Source organism: Salminus brasiliensis, chromosome 17, assembly GCF_030463535.1.
Source record: "Salminus brasiliensis chromosome 17, fSalBra1.hap2, whole genome shotgun sequence".
In the NCBI taxonomy this organism is placed as follows: Eukaryota; Metazoa; Chordata; class Actinopteri; order Characiformes; family Bryconidae; genus Salminus; species Salminus brasiliensis.
In genome coordinates, this window is record NC_132894.1 from 31,492,551 (window position 1) to 31,517,253 (window position 24,703).

The window sequence follows — 24,703 nt, forward strand, 5'->3', positions numbered from 1 at the left end:
TGTGAGTCCTGAGACTGGGCTTTGGCTCTGAGAAGGCATGCTGTACAAGAATGAGGAAGGACTGACGGACTATTGTGCATAGTGGCTTATCAGGGAAATCAACAGCACTTGAATTCAAGTAATCATCAAAGCTATAAGAACAAAACATTTGTGAAATGTCTAGCTAATCAAATGCTGTCCTCAGTGTCTCTTCCCACACTTTCTTCTAAATTAACTCAGGTAATTCAGAATTGCCACCGATTTAATCAAAGCCCTGATGCTTAAATTACAGGTTATTAGGCCTGAGGGCCATGTACAAATCATAACACTGAAGTTCCCCTCTAGTGGTGAACTATGGTATATATTCAGCTGAGCTGATCTGTCCTGAAACGTGTTATTTCATATTTACTTCTTTCACCATCAATCCAGTTATCAGCCATTACATTATGACCTTCATTTAGCAGGAAAAGATACAACCAAGTGCCTGTTTTTATAATGTTGGGGTCATAAATATGCACTTACTAACTACTGCCATTATAACAACAACCTTCCAACTACAACACAGGTGGGACTTGAACCCACAACCTGCAGCTCAGGAGGCAGATGCCTTATCCATTAGGCCACTGGGTCACACTGAGGAGTGCTTTCAATAACCCCATGGCAAAGCTGTTCTCTGTGAGAAAGCACCAAAACAGGCCGATCTGTTCATTACTCATACTGTAAATGCTCGAATGTGGGCTTGGCGCTCTCTATGTCTAAAATTCTGGAACAGAAATGTTGGTGATGTCATTTGACCTGTTTTTGTACAGAGATCTCAGCTCATTTCAGTCATCAGCATTTTTATATTTGACCCCTTGTATGTCAGCCCACACTTCTTTACTATTACAATTTACATCACTTTCATAGGCCCTAAAACAGACCTCTGTGGCACTCCACAAACTATGGTACACTAAACAGCAATACCATTGTTTTCCCTTTAGGAACTGCCCAGCTCTGCCTTATCCATTAGATCCCTGGGCCACACCCTAACGCCCACTTTCTAGGCCTCTATATTAATGCATTACATGTCCTTACATGATCCATGGACCTTCCCAAACCCATCCACCTGAATGTTCTGAAATACCGTCCTCCTCAAAGTCACATCTTGGCCCCTTGGAGAACACATTGAAGTGGACGAAGACAGTTTGAAGAAACACCCTCCCTCCCTTGCGTAGGGCTCAGCAACCCCAAAAACAATGATAGGGCAGCTACCCCTGGCATGACCAAGTCCGTGTTTCCTACACATGGGCTCAGGAACTGCTAACTTCTGAATTACTGACACTAAAACAAATAAGCCATTCAGCAGCCCAGCACACTACAAACCAGACAGGACTTGAACCCATAACCCCCAGCTCAGGAGGCTGAGGCCTTATCCATTAGGCCACTGGGCCAGCCTGCAAAGCACCCCTAGGTGTTCCATGCATCACCTTCCCCTTTTCCTCTACAGGTAGCTTTGCAAAGTCATCATCTATGGTACACCAAATTAAATGTTGCTCAGGTGTACTTAGTGCTTACTGGGTGTGGTGGTGCACACCTGTAACCATGTTATTGGGAACCTGAGGCTGGTGGAGTGCATGAGTTCAGGTTCAAGCGAGTTCAAGTTCTGTTTCGACAAGGTGGCCCTGAGGAAGCTCTGGATTAGCAGGTCGTCTAAGGAAGGGTGAACTGTCCCAGGTCAAGGCCCCCCCCACCCCCATACGGACCAGTAAGCAGATGCTGCAGCTCAGCCTGAGCTATATAGTGTGATCCAGTCTTTAATCTTTATACAGTGGATCAACCCTTATAAATGCGGACGCTTTGAACACTGATGGGAGCAAAATGTCTGTAGACATCACTGACAACGACTTCCAGTAACATACAAACAGTTTATTTGGTCTGTCAACAACAGGTGTTCATAAAAAAGTGGTTCAATTACAAAAATAGGGTTCCCACTCTGTGGTTTATCTAAAAGCAGTACATTTGGTGGGCTTGCATAGTGACCAACATCTGTGAAGACAGTACTACAGGACTGGGCAGTGTTCAGTCTAAAACTGAAGATTGTCCGATCGGAATGAACCTTCCATCTATCAGACTGGCTTTGGCCTACAACATCAAGGTACCTGAGAAGCGTTTCTCTTAGCCAGAAACAATCCTAGGGTTCCCAGATGTTACACTACTACAGGTCTGGGCAGTGTTACACAAGAGTAGGGCTTCTCAGTTAGCTGGATAACATCACTTAAAAGCGGGATATAGTCTAATCGGAATATTGCATTGGACTAGCTTTGACACACGTCATCAAGGGAGCGGAGAAGCATTTCTTTTAGCCAGTGGGAAACAGGGATCCTAGGTATCCCAGATGTTTTCACATCTGTGGATACACTACTACAGGACTGGGCAGTGTTACACAAGAGTAGGCCTTCTCAGTTAGCTGAATAACATCACTTAAAAGTGAATGCTGTCTAATCTGAATATTGCATCGGACTGGCTTTGACATACGTCATCAAGGGAGCTGAGAAGCTTTGCTCTTAGCCAGTGATCCAAACAGGATCCTAGTGTTCCAGTATGTTCAGTGATGGTCTTCTGCTCTACCCCACCACCAAAACCTCACAATATTCCCAGTGGTGTCTGGACAATGCAATCAAATCCTCACAGCAATGTTCCAGCATCTAGCGCAAGACCTTCCTGGATAAGTAGAGTCTGTAACTGTAAGAAAAGGAGAACGAACTCCTCATTAATGCCCTTTAGATTTTAGTAGGAAATGTTGGTTGAGTGGGTGTCTACACACGTGTGCTCTGATTGCTTTTCTAAAGGTTCGGCGACACTCCTCAAGATCACTTGCCCAATCAAACACATTCATTTAACATAATATGGCTGTGACAAGACCGTGCATGGCTCATATATAAAATAGAAGGTTTAAGGTTTAATCTTAATGGTGATGGTGTGGAGCCCAAAAACAGAAATAGAGAGAGGGTGTGAGGGGGGGGGGCTCCTACAGAGTATATGTGATACAAATGCAGTGATGGTAAATACTAATGCACTACTGATAAACTAGAGAGTTCTGAAGGACAATCACTGCAGCATGAAGAGGACTGGAAACCGCCGTCCACATCAAGAACGAATGGAATGCAGATCATTAGGATACAGCAAAAGAAGCCCTGACTGTGGGTCAAAAGCTGCTGCCAGTCGCCCTGCAAGTTTTCTTCTATGGCACCCGCTTGATAGCAGAAACAGAAACATGGATAAAGTATTAAAAGCACTTGAGAAATTCCTAAACTGCTTAGGAGATGCCGGTCACGTGCTGAATACAGCAAGGAGGCATCCGTCCACAGCCGGTTCACAGTTTTCATGTGTTTTGAGTTTCACAAAGCTAAACCTGAAAGCGGCGGAAACACAGCGTTCAGGTTCTCTGCGTCCATCAGAACTTCGGGCTTCGTGCAGTGACTCAAAGCAGCGTGCAGCGCTCTTTCAGGCTTTTCTTCTTCTTGCCACTCTTTCCGTTTTTGTCCTTGTTCTCAGCCATCTTCTTTGATCGCACCTCCCTCATCAAGTCGAAAAAGACCTAAAAAATAAGAATAAAGTAATAAATAAAAAAGAGCATTCAAACCTAAGCAACACACAGTTCCTTCAACTGGTCAAGGTTACCTGATGTTCAAAAAGGATTCTTCTTTGACTCATCACACAGGGGAACCCCTTCAGGTGCGACAAAGGCTCTCTGAAGAACGACCTACAAGAGGTTATACTGAACTAGTGCCTTCACTTTTAGGAATCCCCTTTTTTAAAGTAGTGTAGGAGTTACAGGCTACAGCAGTGGTTCCCATCCCTGGTCCTGGTCTGTGCCCAACACACCTGATCCAACTAATCAGGGTTCTGTTAAACGTTCTTTGACGAACGAAGAACAAGAGGTTATATAGTATCATTACCTGTACCTACTTTTTTTAAGACTCCGTCGTATTTTAGGGCGTACAAGCTACAGGTGGTTTCCAAACCTGGTCCTGGCCCTACTGCTCTGGCTCCTGCTCTGCATCCCACAGGCCTGATCCAAACCTAATCAGGGCTCTGTTCTTTAAGGTTCTTTAAAACTCTTGACTCAACAACAGATGAACCCTTTTCGACATACAAGAGGCTATAAAGTGAATATAGAACCAATAGCTTTACTTTTAAGAATCTCCCTTTTTAACAGTTTAGGTGTGACAGGTTACAGCAGTACCCCCCCACTGCTCTTCACCCAACAAACCAGATCCTACTAATCAGGGGCATAATCATGAGGAATCCATATTTGGGGCTATAAATGGTCTTTAAGGAACCACATAAACTACGCCTTGTCTTTATTTTTAAGAAACCCCCCTTCTTTAAGTGGGTTACAGCAGTGGTTCCTAACCCTTGTCCTGCTTCAAGTCCCCTGCTCCACACCAAACACATCTCACCCAACTAATCAAGGCCCAGTTTCTCAAAAGCAGCTCAGTGTAAAGACCATAGTGAAAAGGAAGGTGAATGTGATGCTTCCTCGACCCTTTATGAATCATCTTTGCACTACGATGCTTTGGGGAAACCCAGCCAAGCTCTTTCCCGGCTCTGATGGAGATGGATCGATGGCATTCGGCCATAAGAGCATTAGTGAGGTCAGGTACTGATAATGGGTGATTAGTTATAGATCAAAAATGCTACTCAAACTTATCTCAGAGACATTGGCTGGAGCTCCTGCAGCACTGCAGAGAGGTCAGCCCCACTGCTTATACCCCTCTATCTACAGGATGGCACTGGACATGGTGACTTTAGACTTGTGGCTGCTCCAGTGTCCTGTTATATTCTCAATGCTTTTGTATAGGGATAAAAAAGCTGTGCATGTGCAACTGCAGTAAATGCCTGTGTCAGTACCAGGTGCACTGTAAAGTAGCTGAACTCACTCATTAAAAGCAGTGTCTGGATACTTTTGTATGTACAGTGCAGACCCCTTCTTAGATGTCCAGAATATAAAATACTTGAAATATTGAAAGGACAACCAAAATACTCGAAAGTCCCTAATTCATACTTAATATCACATTTTAAATTTACATTTAAACATATGATATTATATTAAATCTGTTTGTGTGTTGCGTTTGTCTATAATTGAGACTCCGGCATTTAACAGACCACATTTTATTGACGATAAAGGCACAAAACAAGTCCTTCCTAAGGTTTCTCTGACTTTTTCTTGCAACTGCATTAATACGGCAAGTGTTCCCAAACTTTTGAACAGCAGTGCACAGGCAAACACTTACCTTATCCACATTGGCGCGCGTTTTGGCCGAGGTTTCCACATACTGCACCCCCCACTCCTCGGCTTTTTCGCGGGCACCAGCCACAGTCACCTGCCTCCTGTCCTCCAAATCGGACTTGTTGCCAACCAACAATAAGGGGATCTTATCCTCCTCTGACTTCACCCGCAGAATCTGCTCTCTGTGCCACAAAACAAACACCCAGGAGAACAAAAAGTGTAATGGCAGGTTTTTAAACGCTCTGATGTTTCACCTACATGACAAGACCACAGCACAAGACAGGACAAGTGTCCTTTTAATTTTGGCACTCATCCGTCTTGTTTGTTCAGCTTTCTGAGGTTAGTTAGTTAGGTCATGTTTTGATCTAACCCACATGATGAGTCAGAGTTTCAGCACTGAAGAGCAAACTCACCCCTAGCAAGAGTCTATCAGATGTGTAACCACCCTATTTTAGCAAGAACAGAGCCTACTATACAGCTGCTGTTGCTGCTGCGGACCCTATGTTCAATACAATTGTCAGAAGAAAAGCCCCAGAGCCTCCACCCAGATTTCTACAGAACACCTGATATCCCCTACAGATGCTTATAAGTTCCTGAGAACGCTGCAGAACAACAGGAACTTGCCTGAACTCTGACGTAGCGCTGAACGACTCCTGCTCAGTGATGGAGAACACCAGTAGAAAGCCCTCTCCACTGCGGAAGTAGTTATCCCTGATGGCAGCGTAGTCCTCCTGCCCAGCTGTGTCCAGGATGTCGATCTGAACCTCATCTCCGTCCAGAACCACCTTCTTCCTGTAGCTGTCTGCTTTGGTGGGCTCGTAGTCCTCTACAAACTGGGAGAGAAACAGACAGGACTAAAGCACTGATCACAAGGTTATGGGTTCAATACCCACTTTTGTTAAGCAGCCACTGTTGGCACCAAGGCACTGAACCAAGGCACCTAACCAAGGCACCTAACTCTCAGGCAAGTTTTCTTTAATAAGAAAAATGGTGCCAAAAGGTTCTTTGGAGAACCACAAGCAAACAATTTTCACCTTTCAAAAGAACAAGCTTAAAAAAAAAGGAAAGTTATTTAAAAAAATGTTTTTTAAAAACGAGATCCACGAGTGTGAGGAACCTTTTAAAAGTCTAAAGAACCTCAATATGATATCAAATTGTATAAATAATGGGTAGAGAACTGTAATCCAAGCTAAGAACCGTTATTGCCAAACCGCCTAGTTGGCCGGCCTACATTAGCTCGAAGCTATCTTAAGTCCCCTTAAGCACTAACGTAATCTGACAGCCCTGGTAAAGTGTTGTGGAAAAGATGATGACGCTGAGACTTGCTACTGTTCTGCTAGCAAGATTTTGTCGTTCAGTCTTAAATGGCCTGGCCTGGCATTGGTATGGTAACGCTGGTATACAGCAAGGTGCATCCTCCTCACCTGTGGAGCTGTTTCTCCATGATCGGTTTAAACTCCTAAAGTTTAATCAGTGAAAGAACCTCTAATAAGAACGTTTTATGTCAAAAGCTATGCAGCCGCTACGATGGCAGTCCGGCCGTAGGAGTGCATGGAGCTGTATATAACCCGAAGCCCTCTTCTCCATCCTTTTGTAAATATCCTTACTAGACTGTCTGATATAATCACCAGCATTAATTAATATATGGAGTAATTAATGCACCAGACATCCCAGAACATTTTGAGAATGAGCGCTCATCTAGGATCACTCTTAGCCTCTCAAAATCCAGGAAGAAGTGGTGTCAATCCCGAGTCCACGCCAATCTCACCTCGTCGTACATGAACTGCAGCGTGAGGGCTGACTTTCCCACGCCTCCACTGCCCACCATGATGACCTTGTGCAGAGCCAGAGAGCTCTGACCTTTGGTCTTATTGGCAGCCATGTCCGTACTGCTCCTGCGCCCTCTCCAGCCCAGCTCAAACTGCTTCCTCCTGGAAACACCATGGCAAACAGCACAGAGAGAGTGTCAAACCTCCACTTCCATTAATGAGGGATGGGTGAAGAGGCTATACTGGAGCTGGATGAGCTTCACTGACAGTTCAATACTTTTGCAGCAATTACTTAAACTTTTAATACGTACAAAATTACATTAATTCTTTATTTTTAAAACTAGCATCAGGCTGATGCTGTGATTTGCTTATACTTGTTTACCCTTAAAAATAAAGGGTTCTTTAGAGCAATGCGACAGAAGAACCACATTCAGAGCAATTCAGGGCATTTCAAGGGAAGGTTCCGCCCAAGCACAAGATCTGTGTAACCTAGCTTGTGTTATTCAGCAGTTTTAGGCGTTAGTTGGTGTCTCATGACACCCTGACTTCACTCCAGTGTGCTGAGGTTGGCACTCTTCATTGGCGAATCTTTAAGACTAAGTGCGGACATGACAGCCTACAATGTAACAAAATTTGATGTCATTTTCCACACTACAGGAAAGGGGACGCCCAAGTCAAAGACTCTTATACACTTTTAGGTTACATTCAGCATATCTATCTTTAATTTGGCCACCTTTTGGTCACACTGAATGCAGTACTCTGAATCAACAGGGCTTCAAAAGGGGAACAGATGCCAGTTCTGGTTAACTTAGACTAGCAGGAGAACCGGTGTGAGAACCGGTCAACATTAGAAACGTCCTGTGTTTACAATAAATAAGTCAAATAGAGTCAGAAAGCTAAAATATGATGTTGAAAATCATCAAAACTGGAACTTTAAAGGAATCAATGGAAGTCAAAGTAAAAAGATTTTACTATTTTTTTTTTTTTCATTTTGAAGCGTTTTTTTATTGGTCATGGAAACTTGCAAAGAACGTAAAGCCTCAAACTACATCAAAAAGTTTAAAATATAAAAATTGATATTTTTTAGATACGTTACTTAGGTTATATTAAGTTATATAACATAAATTAAAGCAGAAACTTCTTCATTCTTTCTTTTATAGTTCATGGATAGTATCAGTAATGCAGAAAATTTGTAAGAACCGTTATCCATCGATATATCGATATGTTTGACAATTCGCCTCAAGCTAAAGCTAGCATCTCTGAAAAATGAAGGGTTCTTTGAGCGAGGCCATAGAAGAACCACTTTTGAAGAACAGAGGAGTTCGTGAGGAACCTTTTAAAGGTTGGTAAAGGCTCTTTATCAATTTAATTTAATTTAATTAATTTTTTTTTATTTTATATTTTACAAAAATGGGTTTCCTTTCATGGTATACTTCACAGATCTCCTAACAGCGCCTTCCTTTTTAAGTGGGCAGGAAACCTTCATTACGCCTTTTAGAAAACCCTCTCGGTCGGTGTGGTTTATTTGTGGTCTATTTGAGTCTTTCAGCTCGGATTTTTCACGCTGCTTATCGGTTATTAGACACAGCACAGATTATAAAAAAAAAACGACAGCTTTTAAAGTAGCTAACAATAATAAAAGTGAAGTCCTGCTCGTGTAAATCCTAAAACAGGGCGTTTCACAACCAATGCTCAGTTCAGCCGCTGTAAATATAATATCCACAGCAAAGACTACCAGCACAACAGCTACAGCTACTCAATAACGTCTACATTTGTATCAACAGTGTTGAACTACTTTGTTTTTATTCGGGGATCTCAGCAAGAAAGGACACCACCCCTTCCTTATTGTCCGCCATAAGACCCGCCCCCTCCGCCTCCTCTGATTGGCGGAGCAGGTCCTCCAAACAGCCCGCCCTTCTGCTTTTTCCCTCTAAGCGGACAAACACGGTGTCAATCAAATGGTTTTCCACAAAAGGGAGAAGTAACGCCTGAACTATGTAGCCGCTTGTAAAAATCACATGACTGTGTGGTTTTCGCCCCGGCGTTTAAAGAAAGAACACTCTGAACGCACGCGATTAGGGTATTTCTCACCGCACGCTGGCCTTTACCAGGCAGGGTCCGAGTCCAGGATTCCCTTAAACTACGCTGTAATTCTACAACTGTCCGATTCTGCTCCCAAACTGCTGCTGCACTCTAGTCCCGCCCACAGGAAGCTCAGATAATGGGGATATGATGTCACAAAGCTGACAGGCGGTCGCGACGGGGAGATTCTGTGACGTAACAGTGGCGGATCAAAACGAGGTCTGTTCCATTGTTGGCATTGTGACGTTGCTTCGAGCTGCGGTGTAGCGACGGTTTCTGCATGATGAGCTGACCTATATCTCATATATCATATATCATATATCATAAGAACAAAAAGGAGACAGCGAAATAATGGGCATTAAAACTTCTTCATAAAATCAGTTCCGCTAAAACTGAAATGACATTTTTTATGTATTTTGGTATTTTTTAATCATAAAAATATCTTCATAACTTTCAATAGAAGTCAATATAAAAAGATTTTATTTCCATTGCTATTGGTCAATTTATTATATACACATAATTGTTTTATTCCCCATTTCATTAGTCACATTTTGATGGTAGATTGACCAATAGCTATGGTGGTGTCAAAGCTAAATAAATATTTACTTATTTTTCATTTATTTTGTAAACTTCTTCATAAAATCAGTTCCGCTAAAACTGAAATGACCTTTTTTATGTATTTTGGCATTTTTTATCAATAATCAATAATTTTCCATTGCTATTGGTCAATTTATTATATAAACATAATTGTTTTATTCCCCATTTCATTAGTCACATTTTAATGGTAGATTGACCAATAGCAATGCTCCAAATGGAATAAAATATGTTACATTATTATTACTTAATATATATATATATATGTGTGTGTGTGTGTGTGTGGAATTATAATATTGTATGGAAAAATATTAAATATTTTATATATATATATATATATGTGTGTGTGTGTGTGTGTGTGTGTAATACTATGTACAGCTATGGTGGTGTCAAAGCTAAATAAATATTTACTTATTTTTCATTTATTTTGTAAACTTCTTCATAAAATCAGTTCCGCTAAAACTAAAATTACCTTTTTTTTTATGTATTTTGGCATTTTTTAATCATAAAAATATCTTCATAACTTTCAATAGAAGTCAATATTAAAAGATTTTATTTCCATTGCTATTGGTCAATTTATTATATAAACATAATTGTTTTATTCCCCATTTCATTAGTCACATTTTGATGGTAGATTGACCAATAGCAATGCTCCAATGGAATAAAATATATGTTACATTATTATTACTTAATATATATATATATATGTGGAATTATAATATTATATGGAAAAATATAAAATATTTATATATATAGACCCCAGTCAAACCAAGGATGCAAAGTAAAAAAACATTATTAAACATTTTATTGAGAAAAATGATGCAACAATAAATATATTTATTGGGAAAGTATGGGACCCTTTGCTTTCAGTAACTATAGTGACCCCCTTCCTTTTTTAAAAAAACAAAAAGGGGTGTGTGTGTGTGTGGGGGGGGGGGGGGTTGTATGTAGCATCAAAAAGGGTTAGACTATTTTCTATTTTTTCAGTTCACTTTTTACAGCACTGTAAAGAACCCATTCTCATAAGCTGCATTATACTAAGAGCTAGGCCAGTGTTTCTCAGCCCTGGTCCCGGGGGCACCCTGCCCTACACATTTTCGGCCTTTCCCTGCTCCCAATACACCTGATCTGAACCAGTCAGCCCCTTCAGAGTTTCAGGGGGTGAGTTAAAGCAGTGAGTCCACTAAAATGTGCAGGGCAGGGTGCCTCCAGAACCGGGGTTGAGGAACACTGGGCTGAGGCCTGCCCGCGTTCATTTACAGTGCGTTGGCGTCGTTTCTCAGGTAGGTGTCGCTGTGTGACAACTCTTACCAGTGTACCACAGCCGGTCTGGCTGCGTGGAGCTGGAGGCTGCGGGGTGGACTGCCCTGGGTTATGATTGCAAAATTGCAAGAGGTCCCTGGCTTTCCTCGACAGCAGTAGCCTGTAGGCCATTCTGGTGGATGTTGCTTGTGTGTGTGTGTGTGTGTGTGTGTGTGTGTGTTTGAGGTGTGAGGTGACCCGAAATAAGAGTAGCTGTACTGCTCCAACTCTTTGGAACAATTAAGCCTAATGCTTAATTAAGCTCGTGCGTTCTCGTTGATCCTTTACGTGCCGAGCCTGAAGCCTGCCTGCTTGCCTTTGTCCTGTCATGTTCACCAAGAACCAAGCATTACATGCTCTAGAACCTAGCAATAGAATCTAGAACCGTCTTTACAGCAGTCCAGTGAGGAGAGGGGGGGGGGGGGGGGGGGTGAAGATGGGGGGTCAGCTATGCGCTACGGCGGTGCCAAGGCTAAAGCTCGTAAAGTGAATCAGCTCGTGATGTCTAGGTCGCTTTAATTTGGTTGGCTGTGCCTTTCCGAGACCACCACACGAGGAAGTTTCCCTCCTCGCGATATAATCCCCTCTAAAGGACTCCAGTTGGCTACTCTGGCCACGTGTTTTTTTCTGCTCCTGAAAAAAAAAAAAAAAAAAAACTTGCTGTCCAAAGCTGTACAATGTCGCGCCTGCGAGGAGGTGGGGTGGATGGTGGGGGTGGTGTTGGGTGGTGTTGGGGGTGAGAACAGCAGTTCAGATGACCGACCGCAGCATCCCCGTGGCCCAAAAGCTATGAAGAAGCGCTTGGAGAACGCACACTGGGAGTCCGCGCATCAGACAAAGGAAGGCAGGACGTGGAGCTAGAACCTGGTGGAGACCGGCGGATGGGAACGTTAGCTCGCGTTAGGAGTGTTAGTTAGGCTACAGAGGGGGGCTTGGGTTTATTAATATTATGGATGCTTTGAACTGACCAGCGCGTGAACGACTGGAAGGTCACTCTTCATCCTGGGCACAGTTCAGTTCTGCTTGTTGACTCTTGTTAATGCTGCTGGATGGGACCTGCGCGTAACCATGCCATGGCGCGCCAGGCTTCGCGCTGAAGTGCCACTCACGGCCGATTTGGAGATCTCCAGTCAGCGTCCCAGTCTTTGTTAAAGTGGCACCGGTGTTGAGAGGGGGGCGATAAGTCAACTTACTGGGCAGTCTGGATGGCGCACTGGTCGGAGATCATCAGTGTTATTCTGTCAGTGCTTCATCACGAGCATCACTGACTGACCAAAGACCTGCCCAAGAACATTCAATGTGCGCATCAGACCAGCCTGACTTATCGGATGGAAGCCCCACGCGGTGCGTCCCAGCACGGAGAGTGGATTGTACACCCTGACCTCTCTCATTTCTGCATTTGTGTCCACTTTGCTACGAGACTTTTGGTGCGTGAAGCGTGCGTGAGAGTCCTTCCTCTCCATTGACCAGGACGCGCGGCACGGACTTGTCCAGTCTCTCTGCTTTTTTTTGAAGTGGGTTGGGCTGGGGGGGAGATTTCGGCTCGCGTTTTTACGCGCGTTGGAGAAAATGAGAACGTTCATCCTGAAGGTGCTTTGCTTTGCCGTCTGCGTTCTCTCCAGCCGCTGCACGCCGCCGCCGGACACCGAAGCCCAGAGCGCGTCTCCGCAGGACACTTGCGCGTCTTGTGGCCTCGGCCAGGCGGACGAGTCGAGGCGCGTGGACGTGGATTTCTTGGAGGCGGTGAAAAGGCACATCCTCAGCAGGCTGCAGATGCGGGACAGACCCAACATCACGCACCCCATACCAAAGGCGGCCATGGTGACCGCGCTGCGCAAGCTGCACGCCGGCAAAGTGCGCGAGGACGGCCGCGTGGAGATCCCCAACCTGGACGGCCACGCGAGTTACGCCAATGACGTGGAGGAGGAAACCTCGGAGATCATCAGCTTCGCGGAGACAGGTGTGTAGTCTCGCAGTCTCGCACCCCTACAGCTCAGAGCTGGACGGGTGCCCTATACGTCAAACGTACTGGTCACCGATGTTATGACTTCTAGCCTATTTCTGGGTTGGGTGATTGCGCGGCAGTGGTCAGTGGTGAAACGCACGGACCACAACCGTGCTTGTGTACATAAGTCATTGTCTAGACGATTGGTGTTTAGCTTACTGTGGGTCCGGTGTACGGACCGAGCGCTCCCATGGGTGATTGTTGGCACGAGGTGCCTATAAACAGTGTGGTGTGTGTGTGTGTGTGTGTATGCGTGTGCGCGTTGGAGTGAGCGACTGTAAACAGCGCAACGTTGAGAGAATAGCTGGCACTTACTCAACAAAGACCACCAGAACCACTTATACGCTCGTGGAGTCACCAAGCTCGCCCCCAGCCTCTGCTCAGGTCGTTTAGATTGGTACGTTTCCCAAGAAGAGACGTAGACCACGACTTTCCAGCGTGGCTCTGTTGTGAAACTCAAATGACAGGTTGCGCGTGGAGAGAAGCTGGACTTTCCAGCATGTTCTGTAAACATGGGATCTGATTTTTTTTTTACTGTAATTGCACATAAACGAGTCCATTACTCCAGCACGTGAAGCATTATGAGAGGCTGTTAGGAGGGAGTGTGAACACACAGATCCGGATCAAAGATCAGACTGGTCACAACTGAGGAACTACAGCTGACCCCATACTGAGGCAGTGTACTGCTATAGTGATGGAATGCTGCATAGGGTTGCCATAGAAGGACCACTTTGAATGTGAGGAACCCATTAAAGGTCTGAACAACGGTTCTCCATCTATTAAAACACTCCCATATCACAACAAAAGTGGTTCTTCTATAGCATCGCTTGAAGAACCCTTGGTCGAACAGTTGAAAGTCAGGGTAACGAGCCAGTGTTTCATGTGGCATACATGTGGCAGTTCAATCTCACAACAATATCATGAATAGATCCTTTAATGACTGGATGTGCCAAACATGGCAGCTGTAGATGTATTCTATCATGTCCTACAGTCGTCTATTTGTAGTTGTTCATTGAATGGATGCATCATACTGATATAATGAATGGAAATGCTGCATGTAGTCTTTATTGGGTTCTAGCATATCCAACATATCTGACCAAGTCAGGCTACAGTTTATGGAGGAAACTAATGGAAAGATATAGTTGTCAACAGCAAGTTTGAGCCACTACTAATAAAACTAATAACTGTGCCAGTTCAGTCTTACTGGGTTAACAATAATAGACCCTTTAAAGGTTGTATATATATGGAATATGGGAGATGTAGTACATTTCACTGACTTCCATTTGTGGAGCTCTTATAGCTTACAAAAACAGTTACACTGCTACACTGTTACACTGCTCACGAACTCATTGCTTTTAATAGAGTTCAACAACACTTAGTAGATTTAAAGACCTCTTAAAGGTCCCTTATTGGACAACGGGAACTAAGTAAAAAGACAAACAGGCCAAACTGTTGCAGTCATGTCAAAACTTCAGCTTTTCAATTTTTTGTTGTTGCATATCTTCTACAATTTGGCAATGCCAACTACCCCTGAAATCGTGTGAATATTTAAAAATGAATAGAAATGCTTCAAGATATTGTAGAATAAGCTCTGTCATGAACTCTTTAAATCCTATAAACTTCGCATGTAAGCCCACACTTCATTACTGCCATCATTTACATCAATTTCATAGGACCTAAGATAGAGCCCTGAGGGACTCCACAAAATCCGGTACTGTAAAGCAGCTATACAGTAGTGTTTTAGTGCTTTAGGGTTAATAACCGAATTATTGGCCTAATGTTTAGGCTCATTACATCACATGGGTTATTATTCAGAACCACTGTGGTATAAATGTGGCATGTGTACAATCTTATTGGAATTTTAATAATAAAGAGACGGACTTGCCAACTCATTCTGAAGCCATAGACGTGAGGAGCAGAAGCAGATCTTGGCTTCTTAACACCTTAAGAATGTTGTCTTGCAATAAACACACCACTGAATTGCATAGTGAATAAATAAAACAAAAACAGCACTGCCATGCTTGAGATCATGTCCCGTGCCTCACATGACTTTGTCTAGTCATTAGTTTCTTCATTCGGTGTTCCTCCGTGGCCCTGGCCGTCTTCCTGCCAATGCCCGTGGGCCTTTTGCTCTCAGGCCTGCTCGCGATGCTAACCCAGGGCTGCCAAGCTGGATGTGGCGTGGTGTCCAAGTCGCTGAACAATTTGCCAAAATGCCTCATGAAAGAGACTTGAAATGATCAGTGGTGCCACATGTCTGGCAAGAAGGAATGTTCAGATCCTGCCCAGTGGAGTCATGGGATGACTGCATACATTCAGCTAATCTCTAATGCATGCTGCATGGACTTAAAATCAGACACGAGGGCTGACCCACTGGTCAGACTTGCTCTGAATATTTCTCCCAGAATAAGCAAAGAGAGACCAGCTGACCAGCTCAACTCAACCCATATTATAGAGGTTGTAACTTTAAAGCTACAGTATGTAAATTTTTTACCTACCAGCTTCATAATCATGGTGATGCTCCACTGACTTGTGTTAGTGAGAATAATGTTGAATAGTAGCGTTGCTACTCCAGGCTCGGCACGCCAGACACTGCACGATGAAGTCATATTTTCATAAAATCCCTTGATATTACTCTCCTGCTTCAGTCCACATGCTTCTTTCACTCTCAGTGACGGTTCGGTTCTCAGCTTGTCCAGAAATGCAGTAATACATTAGTGGTATTACTGTAGGGGGAGCCCAGGAGCAAGAAATACCAATTCTCCATAATGCTATGCTAACTAAAAGCTATGCTATGCTATATGGCTTCTGTGTGAGCCAGAACAGTGATTTGTAAACCTGCTAATCAGAGCAGACCTCATCAAATAGTTCATGAGCCCTCCATAAAAGAAATGTAACAAGGTTGTAATTAAGCTTGTAAAATCATATCTGGACATGTTTTTTGTCCCAACCAAAGCAATATGGCTTCTATTTAAACATAAAGCAATTTAATATTTTGAGCTCTTTTATTATATATATATATATTTTTTGACTTTTATTGTGATAATATAAGTTATACCAGTGTGTGGGTGTGTGGGGGGGTGGGGGGGTGTCCAGGAATCATGGGTGGTTCTGCTGAGTTTAAAAGGTTAAAATACTGAACAGATGCCCTCTATGGCACCTTTAAGAGGTTAGTGCCTAATTCTGCTGCATTGTGGTGCTTCAAACCCAGGAAAGAATCAGAGCTGTGACGATTTTTTGGGGGAAAATGCACAACACCAAAGGAGAAGCAGCAGGTTTGAGTCATAGACTTGTTGGCATATCGGCTCAGCCGGCCTCTCACGGCTCTCATTAGAAGGCAGGGTGACCCAGGGACACGGAGAACTGGACGAGCTCCAGAGCTTTCCCCAGAATTTTTTCACCTTAAGAGCAGCCCTCTAAAGCCCTGTGCAGCCCTTGAAATGATGGCTAAGTGGACTACTCTGTTAACCTGACATCTTAATTGTCTTTGAAGTCACAGGTGAGAAAGGATGGGCCTGGAAGCATTTTACTTCTGTAGGAAGGTCATAAAACACGGATTTGACAGATATAGACTTACGTTGGAGCCTGGTTTATTAGGAGAGCCCTACAGAGCCCCTCAGCTGTTCTAATCTAAGGCCACTGCACATTGCCTCCTTTTACAACTGGGTCTTGTCTTGCAGGAGATGGTAGATGCTGTGCTTTGACATTAAATACAGAGCTTAAGAGCGACCTGTAGGTCCTGTGAGGACATTGTAGGATTGTTGGAGACTTCTTTACACATCTTGAGGTCTACTTTTGGGCTGAACAGTAGACCACGACCTAAATGTTCTCCAATGTTCTTGTTAGGGACTTAGCAGACAGTGAAATTTCTGAGTGTGCCGAGATCTTTTAAGTCCCTTCCCAGATCCCTCATCGGCAGCTACACTCTTAGAAGTATAAGGTCCTTGATGAACTTTTGGAGGTTCAATTTGAAACTATGGAGGAATCTCTTGAGGTGCTTTGAGGAACCTTCAAGAAAAGGTTCCTCAAAGCACTTTAAGAGCTTCCACCACAGTTTCAACCTGAAGAACCTTCAAAAGGTTCTCAGGGATCTTATACTTTTAGCAGTGTACTCAGAGAGCTTGTTGGATCTGGCCTTGGTGATCTTCACCCCTCACTTCAACACAATCAAGAGCAAACCAGACTCAGAATGCCTGAGGTTTGAATAAGACAGACTCCTCCAGAATCCTCTCTAACCATGTTCTGATCATCTGCAGCTGATGTTCTGATGTTTAAGGCAATTTTAAGTTTTAATAATAATAATAGGGGGTTCAAACCTTTCCTCACAAGAAAATTACATTTCTATTAATTACATTTTACGAATTATTTTGAAAGACATTTCTTGAGTTTATGGGTTTAGCTAGATTACCTTCGTTTCTCAGTAGTGTTCCCATGAAGACCAAATCTCCATCTGTTTAAATATGTTAAAAAAGAGAAAAGGTTTTCATGCAGGGTCCGTTTTCTTTTTTAACATGACTCTGTATAGGCTTTTCCAGGCCTTCAGCTTTGCACCACTCCAGGCTGTGGTATCAGTGTTTTCTATCTACAATTGAGTTTCTATTTGTTGCTCTAAGTTGCTTTCTCTGCCCATCATTCCTCTGAGTAAATCTAGCAGTGTGTAAAAGGGATTAGCACAGAGCACGTCAGTGGCCTTGTTTTGTTCATGTGGCCAAACTGTCAGTCATGGCATCCAGGTGGCAGTGGCCCTTTACGTATGGAGACGTTGAGTAATGACATGGAGATTTACTCCCTCAGTGTTGCGCGAGGCCGTGCAGGTGGAGGCATGCCGAGCTGTGTGCATTGTCGCTGGCAGAGGGGCCCACCCAGGTATTGTCCTGCCCTGCATGGAGCAGCCAGGCTTAACTTCTGGGGCTTTTGACCTTACACATTTGTCTTTCTCCTTGAACTCTCTAATTTGCATCCACTGACAGCTGTCTTTCAGGGCCTGTGCCGTGGCCCCCCGCAGAAATTCAATAAGAGGGGCTGAAGATATACGTTGCGCCAGATATGCTATGCACACACTCATGCGTAAAGGTGTACAGATGTTGACGGAGGGGCCCCTACGTCTTCAGCGTCCAACCACAACAATATCTCCTAAATCATTACTCGAAACTTGCAGCGTCATTTTGGTGCATTTCTGTTGATTGGATGTGTGATTGAACACGTGGTTTTGACATGGCAGCAATGATAACCTCTATAGCTGGTATAGAACCTGTATGTGTGTTACACTCAAAAATAAGTAATTGCATGAGCTTTAATTTAATCATGCTAAATGGTATTTCCATTTAATATAAATAAGTGGAACCAGCCATGGGCATCATTGGACCCAGAGCACGTCAAATTCACTAAAGGCACTACATTTCCCATAATGCCCAAGTGTCTTTCCAAAAGCAGCTAACGCTTTCATGTCTCTTTCAGCTTCAGTTTCTTTCGGTTTCACAGAATAATGGACAAATGTAAATATTTAAAAGACAAGGTAACTAGGCAACAGCTCATAGCTGTGTGTTTTGGTTGAGGCCACCTATAAATGTATGTAATGACCTACCAACACATACACATTACAGCACTTAAGCAAAGGCAGTAATTAACCTAGCAAAGCATCAGTTACATTAGCATATGCTTTATTTTTCTAGCTGGTAAAAGAGGCCTTGAGACAACAAGCCTGCAAAAAATCATGACATCTCTGGGTTCTAGCTATAGTTCAAAGAAGTCATAGTTTTATGCAGCAAATAATCCATTTATGCACAAGCCTGACAATATTACTAATATAATCATAATAGCTTTTATCATTAATATTATTATTAGTTAATATATTAGTTATTATTATTAATATTATTAGTACAACAAGTAGTCTAGAGACACTCCCATTGGAACCAGTCCATTGTCACTGTCTTGCAAAAACCTTGTATCTCCATTTTTTATTTTTATTTTTATTTTTTTTCACTTTTTGGCATCATGGGCCTGTTTACTCCTGGCTGTTTTGGTGATCGGATCACGTTCAGATTTCACTTGTCTGCATGAAAAGCCTGGTGTAAACACCCCCAGGACGCATTGTGATCAGATTACGATCGGATCACTCAAACCACATTCGGAGCTGGTCGGAGACGGATCTCGTCCACAGTTAACACCAGTCTGAACGGAATGCGCTTTCTGTGATCGGATTTCGTCAGGCGAGAGGAAATCGTCTGTTGAGAAAACTGAGAATCCAAATGACTGTGGATCTCTTTATCTTGCGGTTTAAAGAGTCCATCACTTTTTACAGGAAATGTGAGAAGCATCTATTGTTCCACTGTGTTGTAGAAAACACCCAAACTTGGCCTAAAAAAGTTAAAATAGATCAAATTCCTTAATTAAAATGTATTTCCATATAATAATCAGTTACATCACAGTTAATACATTTTATGTCTATATATTTAAGGGGATGCTGAGTTTCTTCAGACCTTAATGTGGTCTCCCCATCATACTGTAATCTTCAAATCTTTAAAGACCCACTAAATTAAAAGGTTCTTCAGGGCAGTGGTTCTCAAACTGACCCTCAGGGCCTTCAAACCGACCAGACGCAGAAACGGTAGGGGCAGTGCAGACACTCAGCAGCGTAAAGATGTCAGAGAGTTGTGGCAGAAAGGCTGTGTAACTGAGTCTGCAGTTAACTGCATCTGCATGACGTGGCTGTGCTGCTGCACAGTGGTAAACATGCTTGTCAGCACAGCTGGCGAGGGAGGTTTACAGTAGCTGTGTTCCAAAGCCCAGGCTGCAGCCGAGGTAGGGCGGGTGCTCGCTAGGACTGTTCTGTGAAGACTCCTTCTTAGGAGCCCACTGGTCACACAAATGGCTGAGAGGTGACGTCACCGGAAAGGTCGTCCTGCCTCCTGCAGTTGTGGTACAAAACCTCTAAACAAACTCAGCTCTGGAGGCTTTGTCTTCCTCCATTTTTGTGGTGCTGTTTTTCCAGTTTGTGCGCAGGGAACTGTGGGTAACCGAGGGCTGCAGTCTAGGCTTTGGAATAAGTCCAGATGTTCTTTATGGTCAGTGTTTCCTGGTCTGCCCTCTAGTGGAAGCCTCCAGTGACTCCTGTAGCACACAGGCAAGTATGTGAGGAGTTACGGCTACGATGCAGCCGGTTGTCCATGCAAATTTATGGCCAGACAGTTGTGTGTTGTCTAGCTTAACAACAATTTAGTGGTGGGCTTAGTACACAGGCTTATTACACACTAAGGTGTATAACTCAGTAACTACAGGGACTTCTGTATAAAAGGGTGGGGCTATTCTTTGGTAATAGATGGTTGTAATAACACTGGGTTAAAAAAAAAAGCACTTTTTAAATGTTCTTTAAATGTTTAAAGAGTTCTTAGACGCTTAGACTGTTGTGCCCCCCAGAAAGGTTCTTTGAAGGTTCTTTTAGGCACCACTTAGAAGAACCCTTTACTGTAAGAACCGTTCGAGTGGTTATTTGAGTGTTCACAGTTTTAGTGTTATCAAATCACAGCCTGAAGAACACCTAAAGAACCATTTTTAAAGAAGAGCTGGAGTTGAAGAGTTTCCGTGGCAACTGCTAGAAAGTACAGTGTCATGTAAATACGTAGTTTCTTTATCCCCTCTCTCTCTTTCTCCCTGCCATGTGTTGAAGGTCTGGCTCGACCACACGCTTCTTCCGACATCACAGGGCTCATTGTGCCCTCTCTGAGGCACTGTAAGCTCTGCGTCCCAGCAGCTTTCATTCACAAGTCTTTGAACCTTTGTGCTGTGCCCTCATAAGCTTCCTCTCTCCTCATCTCCGCCCTCATGCTGAGCCAACCAGGCCTGACCCCAGAACGCTGCTGTCATAGCCCGCGCTGTCATGTGATGTCAGCGAGGAGAGGAGAGCTTGGGGAAATGAGCCATAGCCTTCTCGTCCGTTTTACTGAACCACGGGCTCAATAGAGCGCTACAGAGATGTCTGAATCGTCTGTAAGCGGTGGAGAAGAGAGAACTAGAGAGAGAGAGAGAGAGAGAGAGAGAGAGAGAGAGAGAGAGAGAGAGAGAACAGAGCGAGAAAGAGGGAGAAGTGACAGCGGAACAGACCCTGACAACTCCTCCCACCCACGTTGTCATTTAACACAAAACACTAACACCATTTGATCCCTTTAGGTTGAAGTGTTCCCAGTTAGGGAGCCCATTCATGGCAATGTGAGCGATCTACTGCCCTCTCAGCATGTTAATGTCCCCCAGTCTTCTGTCCGGTCCGAGGCATTATTCCATAGTCACACACACTCTTAAAGATAAAAAAAGGTGCCAAAAATAGTTCTTTAGGATGATTCTGTAGAGGAACCACTTTTGGTTCCCTGAAGAACCATTTACTGCAGTATTTCTTCTATAAAAACTGCTAAGCTCTAAATGGAGATCTTTAGGAGAGGCCTTTCACTAAAAGTGCCAAAGAAAGCATTCACAGATATTTACTTTGTCTATTTACCACCCCGTTATTTTACCTCAGAATGAAACACGCTCTGTAAAAGCTCTGCTTGAACCCTAGCACACTTTTAACACCCCAACCATAACACTGTCATTATTCCAGAGTCTTACCGGGTAGGGTTGCTCTCCTCTCGTTGTGTCCTCTCAGCCTGATGTGCTGTTAGCAAGCTGAAGAGATAGCTAGAAGAGGTAGCTAGTTAGCTTTTAGCTTTGTCCCCACTCACGTCCCTGGGTTTGACTTACCCTTAGCCAGTGTTGACCCTTCTGCTGTGTGTTTAGCTCCAGTTTGGTTCAGCTGAGGTAGTCCAGTTTATTTTTGAGGGAGTGGATGATGGAGAGACGAGATGGTAAAAGCTGGCTGGAGTTAGCTTTTAGCCTAGCGTAGATCCCTGTTGGCTCCAAAGTGTGCAAACTTTGTGCTGGCTTTGGACTCTGGCACAGGAAAAGCCGCAGTAACAAGGCCTGGTTCACATAGCAACCCATATTCCCATTGATAGCAGAGCCTAGAGGTGATGAGCTGCACTCCAGTATCAATAGCACCATGTTCTCCTGAAGTTGGCGTCAAATTTTACTAGACTAGAGCACATGTGGACTAGGTGTATGTCAATTTTGAAGGTGTACATGTAATGTGTTAAGACTGTTACGTAACAGTTTGGGGGGATTTTGGGATTGGAAGAGCCCTTGAGGAACCGTTGTTGCCGCTATTCATTAAAATCTCTCCTTTCTCTCGTAGATGAACTTCTGTCATCCAAGTCCAGCCTTTTTTTTGTGATCTCCAACGAGGGCAACCAGAACCTGTACGTGTCCCAGGCCAACCTGTGGCTCTACTTCAAGCTGCTGCCCTCCCCGTCGGAGAAGGGCTCTCGCAGGAAGGTCACGGTCAAGGTGTATTACCAGGAGCCAGGGCTGGGCAGCAAGTGGAACCTGGTGGAGAAGCGGGTAGACCTCAAGCGCAGCGGCTGGCACACGTTCCCACTGACCGACGCGGTGCAGCTGGTCTTCTCCAAGGGCGAGCGACGGCAGAACCTAGACGTGCGCTGTGAGGGCTGCGAGGCAGCAGGCGTCCAGCCGGCGTTGGTCAACTCGGCGGACGAGGCACACCGGCCCTTCTTGGTGGTCCGGGCACGGACGATGGAGGACAGCAAGCACCGCATCCGCAAGCGTGGCCTGGAGTGTGATGGCAGTAGCAGCCTGTGCTGCCGCAAGCAGTTCTACATCGACTTCCGCCTCATCGGCTGGAACGACTGGATCATCGCTCCGTCAGGATACTTCGGGAACTACTGCGAGGGCAACTGCCCAGCGTACATGGCCGGGGTGCCCGGGTCAGCTTCCTCCTTCCACACGGCTGTGGTCAACCAGTACCGCATGCGGGGCATGAGCCCAGGCTCCATGAACTCCTGCTGCATCCCTACCAAGCTCAGCACCATGTCCATGCTGTACTTCGACGACGAGTACAACATCGTCAAGCGGGACGTGCCCAACATGATCGTGGAGGAGTGTGGCTGCGCTTGAGCTGGGAAACAGTTTTACACATTGACACAAGTTTTCCTTTTAGCCCAAGTGCTCAGTCCGTCTAAACATTTACTAAAGTCCTAAGTTTGCTCTGTAGTTTTGACTGGAAGCTACGAAACTCAAGAAAACCCTAGTTAGAATTATACAAACTGCACAGCTAAACCATCTGACAAGTAGGAGGAGGGGCAGCATCTTTAGGTAATAATGTACATACAGCAATTTGTACTATTCCCATCAAATCTAATGTGTTGAATTTAATTAATTCATTAATGAAATGTAATTGAATTAATAGTAAAATAAAAACGTAATAATCATGATCATATATTTCCGATAAAAGTTTAATACACAGATTCAACTGTATTGCCTAATGGCATTTTCCATGGTCTGTCACTCAAATATCTCAGCCTGGTCTGTATAATGATATACATATTTTAGCAAAATATCTCGATAATGAACAATATGCTGATAAGAAACTATCCAGCACTCAAAAAATCTAAAAGTTGGGGTGGACATGGTCCCCAACTAACCCCCTACCCTCCTGAAAGTTGGACTGGTGTCAAAAGCTTCAAATGATGCTGATCTGTGTAGAATAACACATAGTTACACATAACTGTAATAACGTCAAAATTTCTGATCTGTCCAGAGTGATGAATCGAGCTGTAGATGATTTAAAAATATATATAAATAAAATCTGACATTAAATTTGATAATAAATATAAAAAATTACAAATCCATAATGCCATAATACAAAATATTGCAATGTTTTACAATCCCTATTGTAATCCCAAATTGAAATTTCACAGAGTATTAATATCTGCACTGTATAAGCCTTTATTATACATGAATTAGCAGAAATTAATGATATCAAAGATGATTGTAAACATGGTATTGTACTGCATATGACTGTATATGTTTATTTATAGATATAGACAGTGTGTCATACAGCATCAAAAAGCCGCATAAACAAGTCTATTAGACATGACATAAAGGGAATAGTTTAGCCATACATGCTAATCTTGCTTACAGTGAATGGAAGCTGGCAGCTGGTGGTCATCAAGTAGCACAGAACCATTTGAGCAATGCTAATCGGGACTGTGTTTGTTTACCCTGTGATCGACTGGCGCCCTGTCCAGGGGGTATTGCTGCATTCCGCCCTCTGATTCCTGGTCCCTCGCGACCCTGGCTTTAGCATTCCATCCGACAAGCAAGCATATGATGATTTAGTATCATGCAGTTAGGCTCAATCATGCCCAGTGCTAGCTGTTTAGCTGTAGGCCTCCATGACTTGTTATAGCTCTGTTAGCTCCTTTCGTAGCTCCAGCGCAAAACTAAAGAAGCAAACTTCAGACCTTCAGCCATGTCTGGACTGATTTTCAGGCCTAAGGCAACAATTTGTGCGACAATTTGATGCATAACCGAACTCCTCCTTCCAGATCAGGATGACGACATTAAGGGTCAGCGATATTTGAAAGGAAAACTTACAATAGGAATTTACAGTCAGAAATTGAGATATTTATGAACACCTACAAGCATATCTGCGTACACCTACACACCATACATCTACACACTTCCATGCATGCGCAAACCTTTTGTACATATATTTATGATATTCGTTAATATCCCATTGGTAGAAGCATTTATCAGTCCGTCTGTCACGCGATTGAGTCTACGAATACAGGTTTGTATAAAAGGTGACGAGGT

General features: G+C 43.7%; 2 protein-coding genes across 3 annotated transcripts; one reads left to right on the forward strand and one right to left on the reverse strand.

Moving 5' to 3' along the window:
* Positions 1 to 1,869: 1,869 nt before the first annotated feature.
* On the reverse strand, positions 1,870 to 9,228 carry ralbb (v-ral simian leukemia viral oncogene homolog Bb (ras related)). Of its 2 annotated transcripts, none has more exons than XM_072659772.1 (5): positions 9,112 to 9,228; positions 7,020 to 7,182; positions 5,876 to 6,084; positions 5,256 to 5,433; positions 1,870 to 3,556 (listed from the first exon to the last, which is right to left on the reverse strand). In XM_072659772.1, exons 2-5 carry the CDS (start codon positions 7,131 to 7,133, stop codon positions 3,440 to 3,442), a joined length of 618 nt encoding a protein of 205 aa, XP_072515873.1. In that variant the 5' UTR covers positions 7,134 to 7,182; positions 9,112 to 9,228; the 3' UTR covers positions 1,870 to 3,439. The 2 variants fall into 2 exon arrangements, with proteins under 2 accessions (XP_072515873.1, XP_072515874.1); XM_072659773.1 differs by having other exon boundaries at positions 9,092 to 9,228.
* Positions 9,229 to 12,567: 3,339 nt separating this feature from the next.
* LOC140537647 (inhibin beta B chain-like) lies at positions 12,568 to 24,192 on the forward strand. The gene is made up of 2 exons (XM_072659771.1): positions 12,568 to 12,958; positions 22,224 to 24,192. The coding sequence occupies exons 1-2, from the start codon at positions 12,568 to 12,570 to the stop codon at positions 23,000 to 23,002; spliced, it is 1,170 nt and encodes a 389-aa protein (XP_072515872.1). The 3' UTR covers positions 23,003 to 24,192.
* The last annotated feature ends 511 nt before the right edge of the window (positions 24,193 to 24,703 follow it).